Below are 25,347 nucleotides of genomic sequence, written 5' to 3' on the forward strand. Positions count from 1 at the left end.
GGTTAAGCTGTTGGTCTAGGTTCGTCGTGATAAACTATTGGGCGCAAGATGCTGAGCAAGGGAGAAATTATTCCGCCCATACTCGGAAATATACCAACACCCCCGTATGGGAAAGTAATTACCTCAGTAAATTGGAAGGATCGCGCTAGCGATCAAACCACTCCCTTTTCATCACCGGGAATAAGAGGAAGGTAATCGGGATGAAAAAAAACTAAGGTATACACTGGCCTTTCAACAAACAGAATGGGCTTACTCGAAGCGAGAATCTGAACAGCAGGTCACTCGCCAAAAAAAAACAACGCAATCGAAAATTAAAAACTCACTCACTAGGGCAATCTTCGCCCTCGGGTCTCCTTCGAACGACTGCCCTGCTTACTGTCTCACCGGCTCACCTCTCTACCGCCCGATGCGCCACCACCGCGGTCGGGGTTGGAATATAATGAGGACAAGAGAAGAGCGGCGAGCGCAGTAGCGTTGGGACGGGCAGCCGTCACAAAATGTAATTCCTACGAAGGTTTCCTAGTTCAATGGTAAACTCTGACGACCGTATTAATAGATTTCCACTAAAACACGCTAGAAGGGCGACTAACTTAGTCGGCTACTTAGACCTTTAAGTCGCCCACTACGATATGGCATTCATGGATTCTTTCAAGTGACCCACTAAGAGCTACTAATGCCCCGTTTACACCACGATCGTACCGACGTTGATCGCGACTACTGCACGTTTACACGTCTAAAAGTTACCATCGTAACTCAGTGCTGCCCTCGTTGTGGAATTGTGTCATTTAACAACTGACGACGACACTGCGTGAGAAAATTGAAATCCTGGAAATTAAGAAGCAAAAGAATATTTATGTTCTCATGTGCTAAAACTGAAGCTAGACCGAACTGTCGGTAAAACGTTAAAGAATGTAGGTTTCTTTATGGGAATCTGTCCAAAGTTTAGCAATATTCATGCGGTAAAGACAGTAGATATGTCTCCTTGCTACGTTCCAAATTGGAATATTTTGCTAACTGGTCACTTTATTATAATATCGACTCAATCCAGATTGAACATGTCCAAAATAAATTTTTCAAATTAAATAATTACGATTTATTAATCTCTTTGTCTGATTACAACACTTCATATATTCTTTCCCTAGTTAATTTGAAAACTCTTGCACGACCAAGGATCCTCCAACAAAGGCGTATTCCTCTACAAAATTATCAATTAATATTTAGATTGTTCCTATCTCCTTTATTAGTAACTTTTAATGTATCCCGTCATAGCTATATAAATCCTCACCTGCTTGTTTTTAATTACCATAGAGCAAAGTATGTCTTCAACTCCCAGCTATGATGAGATAAAACTAAAACTTTAGGTCATAACAGTCCGTTAAGTCTTTAAGAAACTAGATTCTTCGAGAGAATACGAGGTGTGTTCAAAAAGTATCGCGAATTTTGAATTTTTCGCGGGTTACGTATAATCGAATTTCGATTTTTTTGTGGCGTTATGTTGGTACTCATGTCTGTCACTTATGCTGAAAAGCTCGGCCATTTTGAATGTTTACTTAATTGTTGACAGCTGCTTTGCTTGCACGTGTTTTGGATCGTCTTCGATTTTTACCATGGATCAAAGAACCTGTATCAAATTTTGTGTGAAAAACGAAATTAAGTGCGCGGATGCATTCCGAATGTTGACTGTGGCATACGGAGAAGCTACCTTGGACCGAAGCAACGTTTATCGGTGGTACAAAATGTTCTCAGAAGGCCGAGAAGATGTGAACGACGAAGAGCGTGCCGGACGCCCGAGCACTTCAACAACAGACGAAAAAATTAATGAAGTGGAGAAAATGGTATTGGCCAATCGTCGAATCACCGTTAGAGAAGTTGCTGAGGACCTAAACATATCGATTGGCTCGTGCCATTCGATTTTTACCAATAATTTGGGCATGAGACGGGTCGGGTTGGGTTGGGTTTGGGTCCGCGACGACCCAAATTTGCTGCAGAGGGTCATAACTGGTGACGAATCGTGGGTTTATGGTTATGACGTGGAAACCAAAGCTCAATCATCTCAATGGACGCTGCCGCACGAACCAAGACCGAAAAAAGCGCGCCAAGTTCGGTCGAATCTGAAAGTTTTGCTGACAGTTTTCTTCGATTGCAGGGGCGTGGTGCATCATGAGTTCTTGCCACAGGGTAGAACGGTCAATAAGGAATATTACCTGCAAGTTATGCGCAATTTGCGCGAAGCAATCCGCCAGAAACGCCCGGATTTGTGGAAGAACAAAAATTGGCTTTTGCACCACGATAACGCCCCTGCTCACACATCGTTGCTTGTGCGCGACTTTTTGGCCAAAAACAACACACTAATGATGCCGCAGCCACCGTATTCCCCAGATCTGGCCCCCTGTGACTTTTTCTTGTTCCCTAAACTGAAGAGACCCATGAAAGGACGACGTTACGCTACGATTGACGAGATAAAGACGGCATCGAAGGAGGAGCTGAACAAGATTAAAAAAATTATTTTTTGAAGTGCTTCGAAGATTGGAAAAACCGTTGGCACAAGTGTATAATATCTCATGGGGATTACTTTGAAGGGGACAAAATAGATATTCATGAATAAATAAATAATTTTTGAAAAAACACAAAAGTCGCGATATTTTTTGAACACACCTCGTATGTCAAAACATTCAAGAATATTCACGCATTAAAGACAGTACATATTGCCGTTATAATTTAACCAGAAAAGGCTTAGATTTCGGATTGATTCGGCACAAGTATTGATATCTCCATGTCCTCATCTAAATGTTATGGTTATTTCTGGCGAATTTTATTGTATTGGTTAACATTTTGTGCATGTTTGTTATTTTCCATCATCTGTGAAGTATAATGTAAGGATACATGGTTATGGGTTAACCTGTAAATAAAGAAATGCATAAAACTGGTATAGTATAGAATATCCGATATCATTTGGTAAATAGAACATCAGAAAAAACTTCTTCCATTACCTGCTTCCATCACGTCCTTCCATTACCTGCTCAATAATGTCTTCAATCGTTGCCATAAATCTTATATATATTAGAGTTATTTATGAAATATCAATTACTAGCTGACCCGGCGAACTTCGTATCGCCTAACAATTAATGAACTTACAGTTTACTTACACCATTTATAAATCAAGAGCGGCTGTATCGTTTTCAATCATTTTTAATTTATTATAATGAAATAAGGATACAAATTCAATAAAACTACGTAAATGAGTACCAAAATTGCTTGTCAGAAAGACATTTTCTTTATTGTATCTACATTGGGTGGATCGGAGCACGTTTACGCGGATTTTTTCCAACAAATTTTCTTACGTTTTAGCTTAAGAAATTTTGGGCATTGTGGTTTAATAACGCAGTTCATGAAATAAAAATTATACGAATTCAGTGGTTGGCTATTTGCGTTATTAGCTGTAAAAAAAATTTTTTTAGGTCCAAGTCCGTTGCATACACTTGGCCCATTCAGGGGGGAGGTTGACACAACCCCAGACCGACGCTTGACTGATGCTCAAAATCGTGCAAGAAAAGCCCATATGAGGTAGCATTTGCATTAAATGACTTAAGGCGCGCCAGTTTTAGTATCTCTGTTTGGTAAAAATGCACTGCGTAAACGTACTGCATGCGTAAACGCACCACGGAGAGCCCTACACATTCGGGTTTAATGTCTTGTGTCAAGCACCTTCTGATAAACAACAGTTTTTGTTTTGTTATCAGGCGCAAGATGAAGCAGATGAAGCTAAATAAATATAGCGAAGCAAAGCAGTGACGCAGCGAGGGGAGGTTTTGGGGAATAGCCCCCACCCCCCCCCCAAGAGCTTAGAGAATTTTTATGAAAGATTTTGTTATTAATATTAGGGGGACGGATGACTAACAAACAAAACATATTTAACTATTCACACAGCCGCTAAACCCACTATTTTGAACTGTTTATCTATTTTGTAAAATGTCTGAGGGAAGTGCCCCCACACTTCCCGCTTACCTTAGCGAGTTTTCTATACCCTACAGACCCGTGGTATTAGCTGCGCCCAAAACCCCCTATCCTAGCTACGCAATTGAAGGGAAGGAAGAAATACAGAGGATGGTTTATCGACTCGTGAACATAGCACGTTAAATTGACCATGAGAAAATCATGGGTTTTCATTAGCACATGAGCAAAACAACACAAAAACTGAAAGACTGACCATGGGATTTTTTTAATCGTTATCACGAATGCAACACGAATTGTAAATTGAATAAGTTTAAGCTCAAAAGGGCATATGAGTTGAGATAATGGAATCTACGGAATAAGGACTTCCTCACCTTTGAATTTTCCTTTGAGTGAAGTTGCGTGAATCACATTCATTACCAATTATTTTAATCACCAAACACGTTCCGTTGGATAGTTATGGTTGGTTTAGGCTTCGAAAGATCATGAACACAGAAACTACATTTTTCTGTAAATCGTGCCTTGGTAAGCCAGGTATGTCCAAGGACTTAAAATATTCAGATAGATAGTTGGTGATTTCTTCTTCGTTTGTTACACATTTAAAAGATTCGAATTCATGCAGAGTACGAACTATTTGAATTTACCTCGTTTTAGTCATCCGCATCTTAGTTCTTGCTCGCTAAATCAACCATCTTTGATTCTTTTGGAGATCAATCATATTCTGGAACTCTTTGTTGATGAGCTCACTGAAACTAATTTGAAATCATTCCAAGGAAATGAGTTAAAACTACTCGATTCCTCGACAGGAACACGGACATTACCGTTTGTCAACAATTGCTTGGAGATTTGTTTACAAACACGGTAGTGAAGTGTCAACTCGAGCTGGGCCACGGCTGGGCTTACAATTAGCTCGAATTAAATTTAAAAAATGTAATTTCAATTTAATTAATATTTTGAATATATTTAGTAATTAAAATGTTGTTATATTGTTACTAAATTCAGTTATTAAAGTGGTAAAAACAAAACAAATTATTTAATTTGTAGTTTTGACCGACTTATCAATTGTTGTGTTACTATAACTCCTAAAAGCATGTCCATAGGAAAGAGATGAATTTTTTTTGTGAAATTATCCTTTTTTTAATAGCCTATATGTTAACCCCGCCTGAGACGAATCCAATGAACCAAATCTCATTGAAATCGGTGCAGCCGTTCTCGAGTTATAAGTGTTCTAACTAACACGATTTTTGACTTTCTTTTATAGATATAGATTGTATCAAGATTGCAACGGCGCGAAAGAATCGTATATGCATCGATCTTCATTTCCTAACTCTTTTTTTCTTGGCACACTAGCGCTAACCATCGTAAGTTCGGCAGTGTTAGGTACTAAGGCCTACGATGGTAACTCTGCGCGTCTACACGACGTTTTGAGGTTACGATCGTACGGATCAACGTCCCGACGATCGTTGTGTAAACGGGGCATAACTTAGTATGCTATTAGTCAGCTCGGCAGCCGATACTCGGTAGCGCTTTGCGTTCAACCCGCTACGCTTGACATCACTGCATCCGACTCCTCTGCGGCGCGGAAAATTCGTAAAACCATCAAACAAAAGAAATTGATTCAGTAACATGCATCGAAATTTCTACTTCATAATGGTTAATTCCATGTGATATCGCATCACAGGTATATTTTTTGATTGATAGCTTACTGAGGAAACTATGAACACGGCCGTGAAGAAATACACGGAAAGAATTTTATAGAAAATGGAACGAGGATTACATTAAAATTTTGAGGATTCGTGTGAGCCGCGCATCCCCTTTTTATCACCGGCATTTCCGGAGAAAAGGTGCGCGGCTTCAACGGGTAGATACGGTAACCTACGGCGGGATTCGCAGGGGGCGAATCATCCACAACATGCACCATAGGTTAAAAATTTACTTTAACGAATATCGTCAACGCAACGAGTACGCTACATAAGGCACATACGCTATGGGATTAATATTTATTCTAATAATGAAAGAAATTTACCAATTAAGTGCCCATCAGATTTCAATACAAGCTGTTAGAATACTAGGAAAATTCAGAAACGTGGATGTAGGAATATATAAGTTAGCAAGGCTACAATTACATTAACCTATTTCTTAGTACCAACGCTGCGGTTATAGTCTCTTAAAGATCGTGGAAAAAACGCAAAATCCTGTTCTACAGTCTTTCTTATCTTATTTTTTTGATCTTATAAAAGGAAATTTTCGGCCGTTTGTAAGATATCGAATGGATAATTTGGCAATTTTCTTATACGAATTTATGACGATAATGTTATTGAACTTTTTTCGTCTCTAAAAACCGCATTTGTGATATGAAATCAAATCCCGGTAGAAAAAATCACCTGCAGCAAAACCAACCTGCGTCAATTACAGATAAGATACCTATTGGATATTGATCCTAGTACAGGATAGAATTGCGGAATTCTATTGAAGATTAAAACAAATGTGGGACGGCGTTGCGAGATAAGAGAAGCGATTCCTTCGCTTAAAGGAAAGCTAAAGTTGTGGCCAACACTTCTCCGACAGTGTAACTGCATAAGGGTGGCTCTTCGTTGATCAACATGTGGATCCTTACAAACAGTAAATGGATCTTCGGCGTGCTTCTAATGTTGTTTACCATCTCCGTCAGCGGTGAGTACTGCAAAAATGGAACAAGAGTTTGGTTCGCGATCAATGGGACAACATACAGTAGGCCCTATTCCGTCCACAATATGCTCCTTTTACAATACCTTTGCAACTGAGAATTCTTCAAATATGACCCGATTTAAGAATACCTGAAATCCGCATGTGCGAATTGATGAAAAAAGAAATAATTTTTAAAATTCCATAATCGTGCAGCGTCGGATAGCCGAAAGGCGTCCGAGGAGCCGTAATGTTGAGTGTAGTTTCAATGTAGAGTTTCTCGAGCCGGTTAAAGTGTATCCTGTTTGATGTTTCATGCCTTCCTCTCAGTCGCAAAGATGTTTAAAATAAACTCTAATCCCCGATCAAACGCAAACACATTCGCCTAATGTAATATCTACAAGACACTGAATGATTGGGGTTAAATACATTGGCGGATCCACGATAGGGTCAAGGGGTAACACCCCAACAGTAGAGGGGGTCCGAACAAAATTACTTATGTACCTATCTAGTTTAAATTGGTTGCCCATATTTAGGCTATAGCCCCCCTAGTCCCTCTCTGGATCAGTAAATACATTGTAACATAACAAAAAAGTGTAAAATAGTCCCTAAACTTAGAGCAACTTTATATTTCATTTTGTTAAAGTAGGTAAATATATCGGGAAATATAACTACATACTTTTGTGCAAAGTGGCAACCTACGAAAATTTCGACTTAATCTAGTGCGTGCTTCGACCAGGGATGGCTATTGAAACTAAACGAAAGTCAAAACCAGTGACATTTCAATAGCTTCGTCCCCGAGAGCGAAATGTAGAAACGAAACGACATGGATTTAAATCCAGGGAGCTAAACTCAGGGTCAAAACGAAATCGGAGTCAAAACTACTTCGGGTCGAAACTAAACTAAAACCATAACTATGGGACGAGACGACACGTTGATAATGTTTCCACCAAAGGGACTACGTGCTTCAACTTCGAACGGTTTAGTTTCAACCCACACTCCGAGTACGAAGTATGGTTCAATAAAGTAGATGTTCAGCCTACGGCCGTTAGATGCACTGTTCACTCATATTTTTACCACTTACAGGAGAACGGTGAACGCTAACTAGCCATTCAATTCTTAAGCTGAATGTTTTTTACCTCTCTACTCCTTTGACACGCGTAATGGGTCGAAACTATTCTCTCTTCTCCCCCTCCAATCGACTTCAGAGATAGAAAACTTAACTATGAGCAGCAGAGATTCGATTAATTAAGTTTCGGTTTTTGGGTCGAATATTACGCTACAAAGAGATGTTGAACCGTCATAGCATTACCCTACTTCTTCAATAAAGTATAACGTATTGTAATTATGCATCATGATTAATGTAATATATTTTAATAATATGCATTTCTTTGAATGCGACACTATCTAACTACGCGCTCAAAGTTGCTGCCTAAGAGTTGTGATGATGTAATTACATACATGGTGAAAATTACCGAAGTAGCGTGAAGTGATTGTGGTTGTAAAATATCCATTTTTCATTTTTTGCAGTTGATTATACCTGCGATAATATTACTTCGGAAAGAGTTTCTTACTTCGTCTCGCCGAACGATATACCTTCGTACTGCTCACTAACGGTGACTGTAAATGACCCAGCGGTTACTCAGCTAAGGTGAGTAAACGTTCTCTGTATGTGAGCCGATGAAAACGGCGTAACAATACCAAACCAATGTACTGAGTACTACATTATTCCATGCCTTATATGCTGACTCTGCCACCATGTCCATAAAATATACTTCGTGTAAAAGAAACTAACAAGGAGAGGCTACAACCAATACTCCTCGATACTAATGCCGTATTTTTTACATGTGCAGGACTCAAATTTCTCAACCTCCGATGGGTATAGGGCTTAACACGATGTGGTTGATGAAAAATTATTTCATTGATAAATAATGCGCACACTTGAGATATCCTTTCGACATAATAACCGTGGCGATTGAGGAATTGGTTGAGCCTTTGGACAAGATTTACTATAAATTATACTGTTGATGTTGCCGCCGATGACTTCCAATGAATTTTGCCTTTGCCTTGAAGATCATCGTCTGTATCAAAAGGTCCCATCCTAGCCACATCTTCATTTAAGCGTAAATATGGAAATCACACGGCACCAGGTCGGCATTGCATGAAGGGTAGTCCAAAATGTCCCATTGAAATTGCTGACGGAGCAGTTGGGTTATCTCAGTGCTGATATGACAGGCGTTGTCGTGGATCAGAACTCTTCCGGAAGTGAGCATGTCTCTTCGTTTGTTTTGAGTGAAAATGGACAAAATGTTCCGCACTGTCTCACACTCTAGCCACTGAGCTTTAAAGAAATTATCTTTTATCGTCATAAAGGTAAAGACATGTTAATGCTGAAGCCATTCGGCAAGTCTTCTGACTATCGCTCCGCATAGCACACTTGGCGGTAGAATCAAATGAAGCAGTGTATTTAAAGAGATTGCCATTAACCTAAAACTGATAATTTACGATCAGAAATTACTTGAACGTGTGGTGCGGAGGCAACAGTTTTCCCATATGCGCATTGCCCGCTTACCGCATGTATGATGTTTTTTTTGCGATCGGAGGTTGAAAAAACCGCTCTCGTAGAACAAGGCATAAAGCAATAGGCCGACAAAATTCAGGGAATTTTAGCCAAGTGGTTGGCAGAATATATTTTAAGGAATTTTCATTGGGCTACACTGAAAATTCTAAACCATCCCCATAAATACAATAATTTTTTTCTCTGTCTATAAAGGATCAACTTTACTCCGGCTCCCAAAAAAAGTTGCCGCGGGGTTTTCCTGTCTTCAGTTAACACGCACACAACTTCTTTTTTTTCCTTTTTCTGCCGGCGCAATGTCCATAAAGTCACTGTGTGATAAAAAAAAGTCACCTCTTTTTTTAATGTTGTTGCTGAAAATTTACAGGAACGTTAGGGATACGACTCTAATGAATTTCTAAAACGTCCACATTGATCCCGTGTGTGCGAAAAATTTTAATCAACGTCAAAGGTCACCAAAAGATGTTTCTTGCATTTATTGGTAAGACGGTTAGTTTTACGATAAAAATTGCTCTGACCAAAATTTCATAACAGGTATTTATCTACCAAAGTTTTATTTCACCTTTTTTCGATAGCTATGATTTACCATTTGTAAGAAAAAGCCATTCGAAAGTTACCTGGAGCGTGGCTGGAGATCTATCCTCCGTAACATACATGACTATTTATGCGCCCTCTTATATTATAGGATGCGTAACATGCGACATTGGTGGCTCTAACCTGTATATCCGCCATCGATCGGGACAAAAGGTTTAGTCTTAAATATTGCCTCCATAGAGTCACGCATATTACGGATATTTTTATGACCTTTAACCTCGAATAAAATATTTTGGACACACGGGATCGATGGGGACTTTTAAGGATTTCATTAGAGTGGTATTCCTATGTTTACTGAAAATATTTAGCTTGCTAGGAATTTATGCAAAGGGTCAATGTCTATTTTGACCGGACTATCAGCAGTAGAACGTTTTGAATGTTTATTAACATACCGAATTGTACCTATACTTAAACAAAATACTGTATTCGTTGCATAAAAACTCTTAATAATGATAACTTTTGAACATAAAATTTAAATATCACATTCAGGATTTCTCATATATTTTTGTATATACATTTCTCATATATAGTTGTACTTACACCAATAAACACCTATAAGAAATTATGTCAAGAAAAATCGTAATTTTTTTACTTCTCCGGTATCATTGATAAATTAGTGAAATATACCTTTTATAATGTCGCTCTGATACAGCGTCAATGAGGTTGTGGTCCCTTAAATTACCTCATAACCAAGTTGTACTGTACAAGGCAATATTCTAGACCAAGACACCTTTACTTCAAAACCCTAAATATTTGGAAGTTTTTCTTGGATTGATGAACTTGAAACGAGCCATATAGCATAAAAAGACCAACTTCAGGCCAAGTGTTTTCTATTTAAGGATCCAATCCATTCCTATGAATTTGTACTGCATTTCGTGTACACTTGAAATACTTGTAAATAGCAAACATTATAATCGCAGTAGAACATGCTGAAAGGCAACATAAGAAATTACTTTAACCATTATTAGATATAACTCCACCAATAAAGTAAATTAAAATGGAAATATCAATTTATTTCTGAAATTTAAGAAACAGCCAGAATGCACCGCCTGTAGTTACGGTAACCATACATGGTATGACGTTACGACCAGACGTGGAAGTCAATCGTAAGCATGGAAGCATGCATGTTTAAAAGTTCAATCATGTCCTTAAATGATTAATTTTCATCAAAGAAACTGAGAAACGTAATTATAACATTTTTATCTTCATTTTTCAAGAAGTGAAATGTGATTAATATTTTTCATTAGAATCTTCAAAACTAAAGAGTTATTTGTAATGTGAGTTCGAACATGTACACGTATCTACAGTTTTATTTCAATTTCTTTGTGAAACAAAACATACCTATTTAATTATACCTCCTGAAGTGCGTAAAATTCCTCTTTATAATGGAGGTGATGAGTAACAACCCGCTCTTCAATAAACTACCTAATTTAACGGATAGTAATGTAGTTCTTACACATTTCGTAATGACTTTAAAATGTCCCAGTTTTATTCGCATTTTTATTTCAGGTTGGACTTCGAAACATTCAAATTAGATCAGCCCACTATCTCGGGGGCTAATCCAGGAGCAAACATTTACCCGCCGTATCTCTGTAATAACGACACCTTTACAGTGTCATCGCCGTCAACTGGTGCGTCCGGCAATCTAGGATTCAAGAATCTGTGCGGTGAAAACACGGGGCAACATAGTAAGTCATTTAATGAATTTAAGGTACTTACAGCGGAATCGGCAGAGGTCAGGTGATGTGCTCAGACTACCTATTATTTAGCAAAAGAGTCGCAAAAAAGATTAAACAAAAGAAATAATAATTAGGAAAAAATGTTAGTACAATTTTGTACCTTAGCACAATTCAAACTTCAAAAACGATTTTTTTAAAGGTATTTACAGTAGTCAACATGAGGAGTTACAACACTGCTTCGAACCTTTGAACAGTGAACAGTTGACGAAAAACTTTGACTACATATTAGCAATCTAAGAAGTAAATCGTAAAGAAATATATTTATTAATAAACTAGATATCCTTATTTATAATAAATATATTTATTATAAATAAGTAAAATCTTGATGAAAGCGCACTAAGCGATAATATAAATATGTGGCCGATCGAGGCGAACGAACAAAAATTGTACTACTAAAACATAGACACACGTAAAAAAAGGGACACTCACAAATAAACGTTCAGACGTTTCAGCGGATTGATCCGCTATCCTCAATGCTGAAGGTGAACTGCTGCAGGCAGGGTAAGTTCCTCCAGTCGCCCTCCTTGGTGAGGTAGTGGGGGTGGAAGAAGGGGAAGGGGAGAGGGGGGGAAAAGGGAGGGTAGGGTTTGTTTTGGCTTTTTAGTGGGCGATGTTTAGCCCGGGCGTTTCAAACGCCTTTTCAACCCAGATGTGGGCCATCTCCCTCGTCCTCACCTCGATGATAGTTGCCCTCTCTGGCAAAACTTCAATGAAGGTTAGGGAAAAACATTGGTCGAAGGTACTGTTGTGTGAGGAAGTGTGAATGGGGATGGGTTCATGAAAGGGGGGAGTTTTGCAGGAGTGCCTGTGGTTATTCATACGGATGGATATGGGTGTGGTACATTCTCCTATGTAGTACGCGGGGCAAAAATTACAAAATAGCCTGTATACAACGTTGAAGGAAGTGCAAGACGGTGTGGAGGAGGATCTATTGATGAAATAAGGATATTTAAGACGTATGTGAAAGCAGGGTAACTAAATATATATTTGCGTATTCAGAGTATTGGTTTTCGTCTTGCGATGTTAGTATCAGAAACCCTGGCAGCCATCTTGCCAGTTTCAGGCAGTTTTTCGCAGATATCCTTACTTTTATCATGAACTGAAACTTTAGATTTTTCAGAAAATTTTTCTTCTAATTAGTGCCGTCTCAACAACATCTTGTTACAAACATCTTCGCTAATTCGAAAAAACCGTATTTATCCATAGGAGCCGATGCTCAATTATCCTAATTTTACCGTGAAATATCTCATAAATGGCTCATAGGAATCCCTTTCTCTTTGTGTCATGGTTATTGCATCTTGCAAATAATATGTTACCAAAGCCATTTCATGCTCTTAAAATCATATCCTATCCACAGAAATATCACCATAATCACTATGATAAGTTTTATATATCTCCCTACTTATTTCTAACATCAGCAAATCTTTTCACGTCGACGTATACCTTATATTTATCATCGTTCTTTACCACCACCAAATATTACATTCGAGACCTTTTTCTGTTCTTATTATCTAAATGTCCGTCAGCAATCGTCTTCACTAGGTCATTACGTCTCAAGATGTGGCCGATTAGGTTAATCCGTCTTCTTATCAAGGTACTTTCCTACTCTTCTTGAGGCTTCCTCATTGCTAAAACGGTCGATCCATATGATCCTCATCATTTTTTTTACACTTCATTTTGTAATTCTCCTCCTTTGATTTCTTCGCGGCTATTTATGTCCATGCCTCACGTCCTTAAAGAAGCATAGTTACTACAATTGTAAGTTCTGATACATTTCTTATATCCTTAAATTTTTTCGCTCTTAGCAGATATGCTCTCTTCGGCTTGGCTATTCTACCGATAATTTCATTCTTGCTTCTTACATCGCTAGTAATTTTCTTTCCCAAATAATAGAATACATTCACCTCTTCCATTTCTTTCTCTATATTAACAACAGACTGAAATATCTTGAAATATAATCCGTTACAATTATAGCACCAATATTACACAGGTTAGGTAAGACACCAAAAGACCCGCACGATTTTCAATTACTCTACCACCTTCCTTAGAGTTAGGAACAAGAGTCAATATGCCTTTCTAATGATGCATATACATGCACTCACTCTAATAATCTGGCACTGATTAGCCAGTGGTCGAAAGATTGCAGGCATCAGTAGTAGTTCTGACATCGTAAGCAAGCACTGCGAGGAATACAATCTAAAGATAGAACACAAAAGCGTAAAAACAAGGAGTGTTTGTAAAGGGATCATAAACTTGAACAGTAGAAACGATTTACGAGGGTCACCCAGAAAAAAGTTCCATTTTACTTGTTTAACTCGAGTTTTGCTTGAAAAATATTCAAACTTGCAGTAAATGTTTTTGATAATATGTATTAATTTTCCACATTATCTCCAGAGACCTCAATACACTTCGTATACCGTGAAATAAGCTTTGAAACTCCCTCCTCAAAGAAGCTTATTAATTAATAAACCTCGTAATTGTCTGAGTAGAACTAGGATTTAGGATGTCTAAGCCATTTTTTCTAAAAAGCTACTGGATTTTTACAATTCAGCTGCACATTCTCGTCATATCCCATTCTAGTAAGCGCTATGGGTTCACATGGAACAATACAGGCAGAGGTGTGGGCAGCGATAACAATATACTTGGCTCTTTCTTCATTTTTTTATTTAGTATATAAATGCAAATTCTTCAATCTGCAAAATATTACGGCAGAATATGAAGGACATTTTTATCTTGGGTACTCACTCTAACTCCTTCTTGTAGTTCAATTTGAGTCTCGTTCACAGGTTATGTGGCTGGCCATATTTTACAATTTTATGAAAGCCTTGCTATAGGCAAATGTTGTGTACATGTTATTCAAAATTACGATGATTAACCTCCCGGAATAGAGGTCTGAACTCAGACTCCGAGGCGTTAATCATCATTATTCAAAGTATTGTACTGCTGCGGACGGTATTCGTGGGTAAAAGCAGCTCTATTATTACTTTAAGCCTAATTTCATTGCGTAAATACAGAGCCTACAGCCCAACATAAAATAAAAGTGATACATGAAATAGTACTTGCAGAATTAAAAATAGCGTACAAAACTACGTATCAATTTTTTAATGACATTTTCCTTTTATTAAGATGAGCAACTGCAACTTTACTTAGAAAATAAATAATTGCGTTTTCAACTGATAAATTGATGCTCGTAACTGGTTACAAATTCTTAAGATCAAAATTAAACAAGGCCCAGAATGTTTAAATTTAAAAAATTACAATTTACCTGTGGAACATTCCCCACAGAGATAAGATGATATGATATCCGCAAATGAAAAATATCTTGATGCATTTTTTTTTAATTTTCCTTTTCAGTTTATGTTCCCGTGAACGCAACAATGGGAAGTGCATCCTTGGAATTCGTATTCGAGCTTGCGGACCGAACACGGTATCCTGGACTGATTTCGCCTCAATGGAAGATAAAAATAACCCAAATTGACTGCTGTGCTAACGAAACAAACGATCTATGTGGTATGTAGCATCATAACGCTCTAAGTAGGGTTGGAAAATACCGGGTGTTTATAAGTGAATATAGGGGTTTTAACGCTTTATAATATTTATTACATTATACTTACATTTATAAATTATATTTCAAATGAAAGAGCAACTCAAACAGTTATGTTTTTTAGCAACAATGTACATGTGCGTGAAATGTTTGCGACGCGATCCGCTAGATAGCGGTAGTAGCAGAGATGGCGACCAGTGAACAGAAAGCGTTTTGTATTTTACAGTTTGCAAAGATTGACTCTGTGCAACGTGCGTTCTGCATTAAATTCGGTCGTTATCCTCCAAGTGGCAATAACATCCGTAGATGGTATCATGAGTTTGAAGATACAGGCTGCCTCTGTAAACGGAAGAGCACGGGACGACCAACGGTTAGCGAAGAGACTGTTGAGGGAGTGAGAGAGTCGTTCACTCGTAGCCCCAAGAAATCAGTCCGAAAGGCTAGTCGTGAATTAGAAATTCCTATGTCGACTGCTACTGCGACTGCTAAAAGTGTTAAGGAAACGCTTACAACTACGCCCTTACCGTTTACAGTTATTACAGGCTCTAAATCCTACAGACCACGGATTACCTGCGAACTTCACCATGGAAATTTTGTTTCATGGCGTTGATGATTTTCTGGATCATGTTGTCTTCAGTGATGAGTCGACCTTTCGCCTCAGTGGCCATGTAAACACTCATAGAGGGCGGATCTGGGGTTACTGTGCCACACAATTTGCACAGTAACAACCTTTCTCTGCTGGTTGATATTGTCATTACACGGAACGACACCTTGCATAGACTGATCAGCACGACCCTTAGTAGACGAGATTATTGCGAGCTGTGTTGTGCAGTGCATGGCGGACTGAGCACGACCATGTTACTTCAATTTTGAATCAACAGTGGGATTTTCAAGTTTCCCACTTCTCTGGGTACTATCCTTCTCGAGAAACGCCGGGTGACAAGCTACATTTTAATAGTAAAAATGATCATGCGCAAACTTAAATTGCTTACCAGCGGCTTACACTCACATCGACCTTCGTTTCTGCACGGACATCGGAGCCTCCTTCGTGGACCTTAGGCCGGCAATCCGATCGTGTCGGATCCCTCTGAACCGTTCGGGAGTCCATTACACGGCCGAGTCGGCTAGTCGTGTAGCGAGTAGCATATTTGAGCACTGTAGGTCTTTTTCCAGCCTTTATATCAACTCACCAACCTGTCTGTTTGTTTGTCTGTTTGTCTGGTACAAATCTTGTAACTCAAATTTGACTCACTTTCTGTGAAGCAAAAACGCTGAAATTTTGCACACTTCTTCATTTCCGATGACAATACATGAAAATATAACTTTTTCTCTCCAACCCCCCTTTAATCACCCCCCAGTCAACCTTTAGCCCCCCAAAACATGTTTTTGATCTAAGAAGTTCCAAATGGTCGATTTTCGTGTTTTGCGACCACAGTAAAAGTTATCCACCATAAAATTTCCATATAAACGTTGCTCATCCCCTGTAATCTAAATATAAAGGCTGGTTTTTAAAAAAAAAATTTTATAAGAGCTTATTTAGAGTAGAGAGTAGGGCAGAGTGTAGACATATTAGTGGGTTGAAAAATAAAAGGGTAAGTTCAAAACTTTTCACAGACAAAAATTCTTCCAGAAATGAGAATATAGTAGTAGAAAGAAAAATCAGAGTTTCAGAATCAGCAATACCGAATTACAATAATACAGGTATTACTTTAAATCACGAGAAGCGTCAGTCGAGCAATACTTTCAAAGGCAGTCAAGGCTCAAGTCATTTTAATAGTGAGACAATAACTCATGCATTTCCATTTATCAGCGGTATAGAGCCTGTGAATAGTCTATTCGACAAAAGCAAATCAGAATTATTCCCGAATCGCAATAATACTAGTTCCGAAGTTTTGATCGTGGCTGTGGTTAATTGCCGTAGTTTAAGAAATAAGATTCCCGAATTCCACCATTTAATTCATAGTACGAAGTGTAACGTCATTTTTGGAACAGAAAGTTGGCTAACAGATGATGATTCAGACAATGAGATCTTCCCAAAATCGTTCACTGTTTATCGGAAAGATAGAATTAATCGAGTTGGGGGCGGAGTTTTTATAGCTGTAAAGAATTCAATCGTCAGCCAAGCGATAACCGTAACTGAGACCAGCGTTGAATCTCTGTGGTGTTTACTTAAATGTCCAAAATTAAAAACTATTTTATTATGTTCGTATTACAGACCACCTAACTCAGATATAACGTCAATGTTGGATTTTCAAAATCAAATGAACAGCGTAGCATCCAAGTATCCTGAAAGAAACTTGATTGTAGGTGGAGATTTCAATGTACCTTCTATAGATTGGGAGACTTATAGCTTCATTCCTGGTGGGAGGGATAAAGTGATCTGCGAGGCTTTATTACACACTTTTACATCTAATTCATTGTTTCAAATAGCATCCGCACCAAACAGAGGAGAAAGTATTCTTGATTTATTAGCGACAAATATACCACATCAGGTAATAAACGTTGGCACTGTCGAAGGAATAAGTGACCATAGGGTTGTAACTGCAAAGTTTTCTCTAAATACCGCTGTAAACTTAAAAAAAAGAGCGTAAAGTTTTCATTTTTAAAAGAGCTGATTTTGATGGGTTTAAGAGTCATCTGAAAAATGCTGATTATTGCGAGCTGTGTTGTGCAGTGCATGTCGGACAGAGCACGACCATGTTCCTTCAATTTTGAATCAAATGTGGGATTTCCAATTTTCCCACTTCTCTGGGTATGCTATTCCCTGTAGTGACAATATCAGCCAGCAGAGAAAGGTTGTTGTCGGTATTAATACTATTTGACTTTTTGTGTGACAGTGAATCACGGAAAAGAAAACGGAATAGTATGATGTCAAGGTTTGTTATTTAAAAAATCAACGGTTCTCAGATATAAGCTTATTGAGGGAACTGAAAGAATACAACCAAGATCACTACAGAAATTATGTTAGGCAAGGCATTTACTGATTGAAATGAGTTTGAGTCAGCCATGATTCCAGAAAAAATGCGCTGTCACAAACAAGTATCAGGAACGCAGTCACAACTTAACTATCACAACGACCCATCATACTCCCGAACGTCTGCCTCTCAGTAGCCCATCATACACGTGACTGATGGCCCGTCATGCAAAGCTTGTGGCGCCTAAATTTTTTAACCAGATTTCAGACAGCACGTCGATCACGCGCACGACCGTGTGCGGACCACTTAATACGGTGAGTGGATGACGCTGAACATTAAACAATGGGAATACATTTTCCGTATTCCGGTTCAGCTTATTCCTCGCACCACAACATTGACTGTTACGTGTGCGTTCACCAAAAACGTCTGCTGAACTCATACCCCAACAGAAAGGTTTACGCGGACAAGATTAATGGCTATACTCTGTTTTTTTTATTTTTATTATAGTAAAACAGTAAAAGAAGGCAGCGAACCGAGATGGTACGACGCGGAAGTGAGAAAATCATTGAGGCGACAGAGAGCGTGTCATGCTAAAATGAAAAAAGTCAGCACGGATTTCTCCGCTAATGAACGCGGGCTAATAATTAAAAAATATAGGATGACTAAAGCCGCCACGAAGGAAGCGTTCAGGAATGCGTTCACGAATTTTAAAAGAAAAACACTAGTAGAGCAGTTACAGGATAACCCAAAAGCATTTTGGTCATATGTTAGGGAAGTTCAAGGTAAACGATCTACCGTATGTTCGCTGAGAAACGACAATGGAGATGTGGTGACAAGCAGTTACGATAAAGCCAATTTATTAAATTCCTACTTCAAGAGCGTGTTCACGGAGCCTTCCGAAAACTCACCCGAGACCGATGACAATCCCTGTATACATAAGATGCCAGCTATTGACATTAGTACGCTCGGAATAGAAAATATATTGAAATCGCTTAGTCCAAATAAATCACCTGGTCCAGACGAAATCCCTTCTCGCGTATATAAATAAGTAGCCTCAGAAATTGCCCCCTAATTGCAGTTAATATTCAGTAAATCCATCAAGCAACACGAAGTACCTGATGACTGGAAAATCGCTAATATAACGCCAATATTTAAAAGTGGAGACAAGGAACAGCCATCCAATTACAGGCCGTTATCTTTAACGTCCATCTCTTGCAAAGTCCTTGAACACATCGTAGTAAGCTCGGTAATGAAACACCTAGACGCGCAAAACTTATTAATGGGAACTCAACATGGATTCAGGAAAAGCAGATCGTGCGAAACTCAGTTAGCGCTTTTCGTCCACGATATTTTAGTCTCCGGGGAAGACAACATTCCAGTAGACGCGATTTTTCTTGATTTCAAAAAGGCATTTGATAAAGTACCCCACGGAAATTTAATAATAAAACTGAAATCTTATGGTCTAGACGAAGATGTCATTTCCTGGATTAGAGAATTTTTGAGCGACCGCGTCCAAAGAGTAGTATTAGACGGTGCAGTCTCCAATGAGGTTAGAGTCACTTCTGGCGTTCCTCAGGGTAATGTCATAGGCCCACTCCTATTCCTTCTTTATATAAACGACATTGGCGAAGTAGTACAGAGTAAGTTACGATTATTTGCAGACGACGCTGTAGTTTACAGAGAAATCCGTTCCAGCAAAGATATAGATGAACTAACGAATGACCTTGCTGCTATCCAAGCTTGGTGCGATGCTTGGCAGTTAGAATTAAATTTGGAAAAATGCGTCGTAATAAATTTCTGGAAGAAGAATAACTCCCTACAACGTAGCTATATCATTCGGGGCACCCAATTAAAGGAAGTTGAATCCGTGAAATATCTAGGAGTTAGACTCAATAATGATCTATCGTGGAATAAACATATTAGAGAAATAACCGGTCAAGCTAATCGTAAAATTGGTTTTGTTAAAAAAAATACTAGGAAAGTGCGACGACAAAGTGAGAGAAATTAGCTACTTTTCCCTCGTTCGACCACATTTGGAATACGCTTTCAGTGTTTGGGACCCTCATGAAAAAGGCTAAATAACAGAGATAGAACGCGTGCAAAGAAGAGCTGCCAGGTATGTGAAAGGTCGTTACGATAGTCTTGTTAGTGTAACTGACCTCTTAGATAAACTCGGATGGGAATCTCTGTCGGACCGTAGATTGAAAATTAGACTAAACCTTTTAGATAAATTCAAGAGCAGTGTCTTTTCTGACGAAGTTAACCATAATATCTTACGGACGCCAACATACTACGGAAGATCAGATCATATAAATAAAATAAGAGAGATAGATTATAGAACAGACAGATTCCGAATGTCATTTTTTCCACGATCAATAAGAGATTATAACGGCAGCAATAGAACTCGAAAAAAGATTGCATGACTTGTAGTGTAGCCTACTAACCTATGTAAAACTTAATGCATGTTTCTTAATTCAATTATTATTTCTAACAGCATATAGTAGTATAGTTTGTTATTATTCAGGACGTTTTTTGGACGGTGTGGTGTGCATGTGGGAGTCCAAATGCATGCTGGTGATTGATCACCCCCTGCCAAACACCCTAGAGGTGGCTCGTAGGGTATTATGTAGATGTAGATAGACCTCAATTTTATCGTCTATGAAAATTGAACATTTAAAAAAATTCGAAAAATCATTTGCTGCTACAAATAATCCTTTACTGAAAAATCTCAGGGACAATTAACCTCCTGTAAAACCTAAATACGGACTAGTTTAAAGTATACCGGATCTAGCCACGGTGGTAACTTATACAAGAGTCACCCGCAATGCACAATGATGCGAAAGATATACAGAGAGAAAAAACATCCGCCTTGACCGGTATTCGGACCCGAAACCCCCGATTTCCGTTCGAGTGCTTCAGTTTTAATAGGTGATTATTAAAAGATGTTTCCCTGAGCTCTGTGCCTCATGCTGCATTAGTAATCCCAGACGATGCAAATACTCCTATCTACTCGTATAGAAACTAAATCCCTGTGACGTCACGTGGAGTGGCATCGCATGGGCGCCATTCTGGCCTTTTTCAAATGAGTATAAAATTGACCATTAACATTCGTCTAAACTGGAATTTCTAAAACCAAATAAATTGTATATTATGAAGACACTAATGTTGCGTAACGAATCGCTATCAATGCCTATCGATTTCTTTGATGAATCAAACTACCCTGTTCTTGTTGACGACGCGGAACATATATACGGGAGTATTGTAATGAAAATAATGGCGTTCGGGTGTACGCGTCCTCCCTTCGCCGAAAGAACTTATGAACAGTGTTTGCAATTTGTATTTACTATATTTGTGAAGTTACGGGGTAAAGTCCAAAAAATACTGACACCGTGAGTCGTACGCACGCTCGCACTCACTTGTTTTGGTATTCCGCAGCTTCCGCTGTTCCCAGCCAAAACTGGCTATCTCCTTGGTGCCTCGCTTTTTTTTTTGATGGTTTGAGACGGCAAAAAGTCCCTTGATTATATTTTAAATTGAGTCATGGCATAGTGGCTAGAGGTCATTAGGAATCGGGAATATGGGTGAGATCTAGGGCACATTTAGGGAGTCCGTATTCATCGTGCGAAAGATCTATAGAGAAAAAATCATGCGCCTTGACCGGGATTCGAATGCGGATCCCTCGATTTCAGGTCTAGTGCTTCAACCAGTTAAGCTAGAGGAGCTAGAGAGACGTCATTCTTCCTTGTGGATATTTTTGGACACCACCGGACAAGATGTGTCCAAGGTGTGTCCGCCATGCACTGTACAACACCTTGCCCGGTGGTGGTGTCCAAAAATACCTGCTAGCAGGGTACTCTGCTACCTGCTAGCAGCCTGCATCTCAGTGGCGCACACATCCTCGCCCCAAGGTCACCTCACTTTGCGGCAGCGGGAACCAGAATTTCGTCTCATGAGCTTTTAGCATTCATACTTAACCGTCGCGTTTTCGCTCGCTTTAAAAATAACACCTTTCATTTAATCGCGAAAAATAGATATCGTCATTTAGAAGTCAAAAGCATAAAATACGTACCCCAGGAGTAAAAATCTTTTGATTCACGCAGTTAAAAAAAATGGAAACCACCCAATTGTAGTCCAACATTGTAAGACTCCATTGTTTTAATCCCATCATCGCGGAGAGATTGTTCAAAGCTAAAGTAGGTATTTTTCTCTAGGAGTGAGTTCTTCTCATAATTTCTGAAAGTTTCTCCAGCATACCAAGGCAAAATGAAAATGCAGAAAGGGTATTTTCTCTCGTTTCATCTTGGACGACTGCTGAGTCAAATAAATTAAACGTTGCCTCAGTAAAAAGAGTTCTGATAAAAATTCAAAAATTAGTTCCACAGAAAAATAAACAATATCATATTGATATTAAACTTGTATTGTTCTTAATTATGAAATTGTCGTAAGTAATTTTCAATTGTCCTAATTATTCTACCTTAACCCTCCTTTTTAAAATGAATATTGTAAGTTAACTGAATATTATGCTAAAAGTAAAAAATCAGATGTTTTTATGAGTATCCGTACGTTTGCCTTGCTGATAAATATACACATATGCATTTTTTGTTCTACTTTCTCTTATATTGAGTAGCATTCCGTGACCACGATGTTCAATTTAAATCTTCATATTTTATGTAATATGTCTGACTCTATTATATTTATAATCATGTATGTTCCTAAGGGACACACTTGTCCCGGAATAATACATTTCTGTTTATATTCTATACTATTCTTTTTCTTTTTCATAGGTGCTGTCCTCTTTTTCTTTGGTATCTGATCACCCTAGGTGTCCCTTGTCAGTAATGTTTTGATAACTGCGCCAATTTCTGGGGTGTTCTTTAGCCTCAAAATCCCTTTATAGCGATGTCCTTCATTATAATCCGGTTACATACATTTGATGTCTGGACTCTGTCATTTTTTAACAGCTCCTCAAGGGTGCCTGCAGTACTATCCAGAACGAACTGGACAATTTGAAAGCTTCAACTACAACGGCGGCAAAGGCCACTATCAAGGATATCTGAATTACGCCATCTGTTTCAAGAGATACGATGGAGTCTGCAGTATCCAGTACACGTCCACGGGTTTCCAATTAGCCGCTGACAATCTGCTATATCCATACGAAACTGTTGGATGCAACCTTGCCACGACTGACCCTGCAATGCCCAACTCACAGGACTACTTGTTCATACCAGACGCTCGAGTTGAATCTACCGAAATCATGGATTCACTTTTCTGCGGCGATTCCATCAGGAATTACGCGACCAGAAGTGAGTAACATATCTCTTTACTCAAATACGGACGATTAGCCAGCCAAGCTGGGTTTAGGCTTAGGTCACATGAAAGTAGAGTGTATATGTTGTATACATACATATTTCATTTCTACACGTTTTTGCAGGAAATTTTGCGTGTGCATATAAAAATAAATTGCTAAGTCACTAGCTCTGACACACCGACAAAAATAATACACTTCAAAAAGACACTTAAAAAATATTGGGAGCTTTCGAAGCCTAGAACTTCACTGCAGCAAAGTAGGAGAAGACTTGAAGACACACTCAACTACATACTACCCTGCAAGGCGCCTCAAAAGGCGTGTGGCAGGGGGTGTTAGGAAACCAGCCGTTTACAAGTAAATGCGAATACTCAAACAAAATTACGATTAGCGTTTATTAAAGTTCTTTATGGTTCGGGAGAAAACGAATTCGCATATCTATCCGTTCGGCTTCATCTCTCTTCATTTATCGCTTCTATCTCACCTGGAAATAGATTGGGGTTCTAACATGATGTTCTCCGAGTCGCTCTTAAAGATATCTATTCTCAATTCTTCAAGCAATCTAAGCATAGCGCGCAGTCTCCTAGCCTCTTGTGGCTCCCAGCATAATTATAATTCGCTTAAAATATGGTTAACGCTGTCTGTTCGCCCGTAGAAGTTTTTGACGAATCGTGCCGGTTTATTTTGTATTTTATTCAGTCCACGGTTTAAGTCTTCCTGCCCCACTCCGTTCTTCAAGTTCCTATATTATAAATAGGTACTATATTTATAACAAAAATAACGTTTGTATGTAAATATCGCATTGCATATCAAAATTGTTGTTATTTCATTTCAGCGTCTGCTCCCGGGCCAATGTACGTGTTCTTCCACTCCGATGGTTTGGCTGAAGAAGCAACACTTGGACCAGAAATAGGATTCCGCATGGGATACAGCGAAAGTGGATCAGAATGCTAGAGGACAAATTGGATAAACGGCTAATTCACGCTACGATGGAAAACCTATGCCTAGTTATTAAAGACATTAATTATAATAAAGACTCATTGAGCAAATATAATTTTTAAGGGATATAGGTAGGAAAAATGTAGGGCGTAAAAAAACTGGATTGCATTATTATGCCAGTTTTTATCCCAAAAAACACTAACTTAATGTATAAAATAGTTTTTATTACTTTTATAGGTAAAAACAATGCCATAGATTATTTGAAAAATATAAAATCGCTCCAATTTTATGTATCATTACCAATGAAATGAAATCATTTCACTGACATATGATGATGATGATGAAAATGGATAATAAAGATTGGAACTATAGTTTTACATCTATAGTTACATTTCATTTTTCCGACGGGTGATTTGTGAATCAAGTGTTTCTAATACAATACCAAACGCTACCTATGGTAAATTTTTATAATTTTAATCGCACATAGCTGCCATAGCAGTCGACTGTAAGACTCAGCTCGTATGTGTGTCAGCGAATGCGTAAAGAGAGCGTATGCTTAAAGAGAGTAAAACGAGACCTTGATTCGATATTTTAGCGACGTTGAAGCAGTTTAACTTAAATTACATGGCTATGAACAAATCCTGGGTGGAAACTGTTTTTTTTATTATGTAGGCTAAGAAAATAATTACAGGCTGTCAGTGGCGCCGACTCCATGGGGCCTGAGGGGGGCCCGAGCCCCCCCCAAAAATTCGTTACAAATGTGAGGAAAAAATGTGTCAGGCTTGTCGATCTTCCCCGGAGTGTCCAGATATAGAGATTCGAGTGATCAGGGTTCTAATGTTGATCATATGACTCTCCTAAAATGCTTAATAACCTTAAAATTTACTAATTATAAAATTTACCGGGGCAAGGTCCCCGGTTTGGGCCCCCCAATATTTTTTGTAAGTCGGCACCCCTGCAGACTGCTTTTTTCATTCCATTCATTGCACAACAGGGATCAACTGCCAAAAATTCACTAAATTATCCCGCCAAGCGGAGGAAAGGAAATTTAGTCTCATTCGCAAATGCCATTTCCATTGTTTCTCTAACTACGCCTCACGCAGCGCACTCATGGGACA

At 38.7% G+C, this 25,347-nt stretch overlaps 1 protein-coding gene across 1 annotated transcript; it reads left to right on the plus strand.

Moving 5' to 3' along the window:
* Nucleotides 1-6,450: 6,450 nt before the first annotated feature.
* On the plus strand, nt 6,451-24,606 carry LOC124169148. The gene is made up of 6 exons (XM_046547655.1): nt 6,451-6,624; nt 8,146-8,266; nt 11,297-11,475; nt 14,881-15,036; nt 22,947-23,288; nt 24,126-24,606. The coding sequence occupies exons 1-6, from the start codon at nt 6,555-6,557 to the stop codon at nt 24,242-24,244; spliced, it is 987 nt and encodes a 328-aa protein (XP_046403611.1). The 5' UTR covers nt 6,451-6,554; the 3' UTR covers nt 24,245-24,606.
* Nucleotides 24,607-25,347: the final 741 nt, after the last annotated feature.

This window comes from Ischnura elegans, chromosome 12, assembly GCF_921293095.1.
Source record: "Ischnura elegans chromosome 12, ioIscEleg1.1, whole genome shotgun sequence".
In the NCBI taxonomy this organism is placed as follows: Eukaryota; Metazoa; Arthropoda; class Insecta; order Odonata; family Coenagrionidae; genus Ischnura; species Ischnura elegans.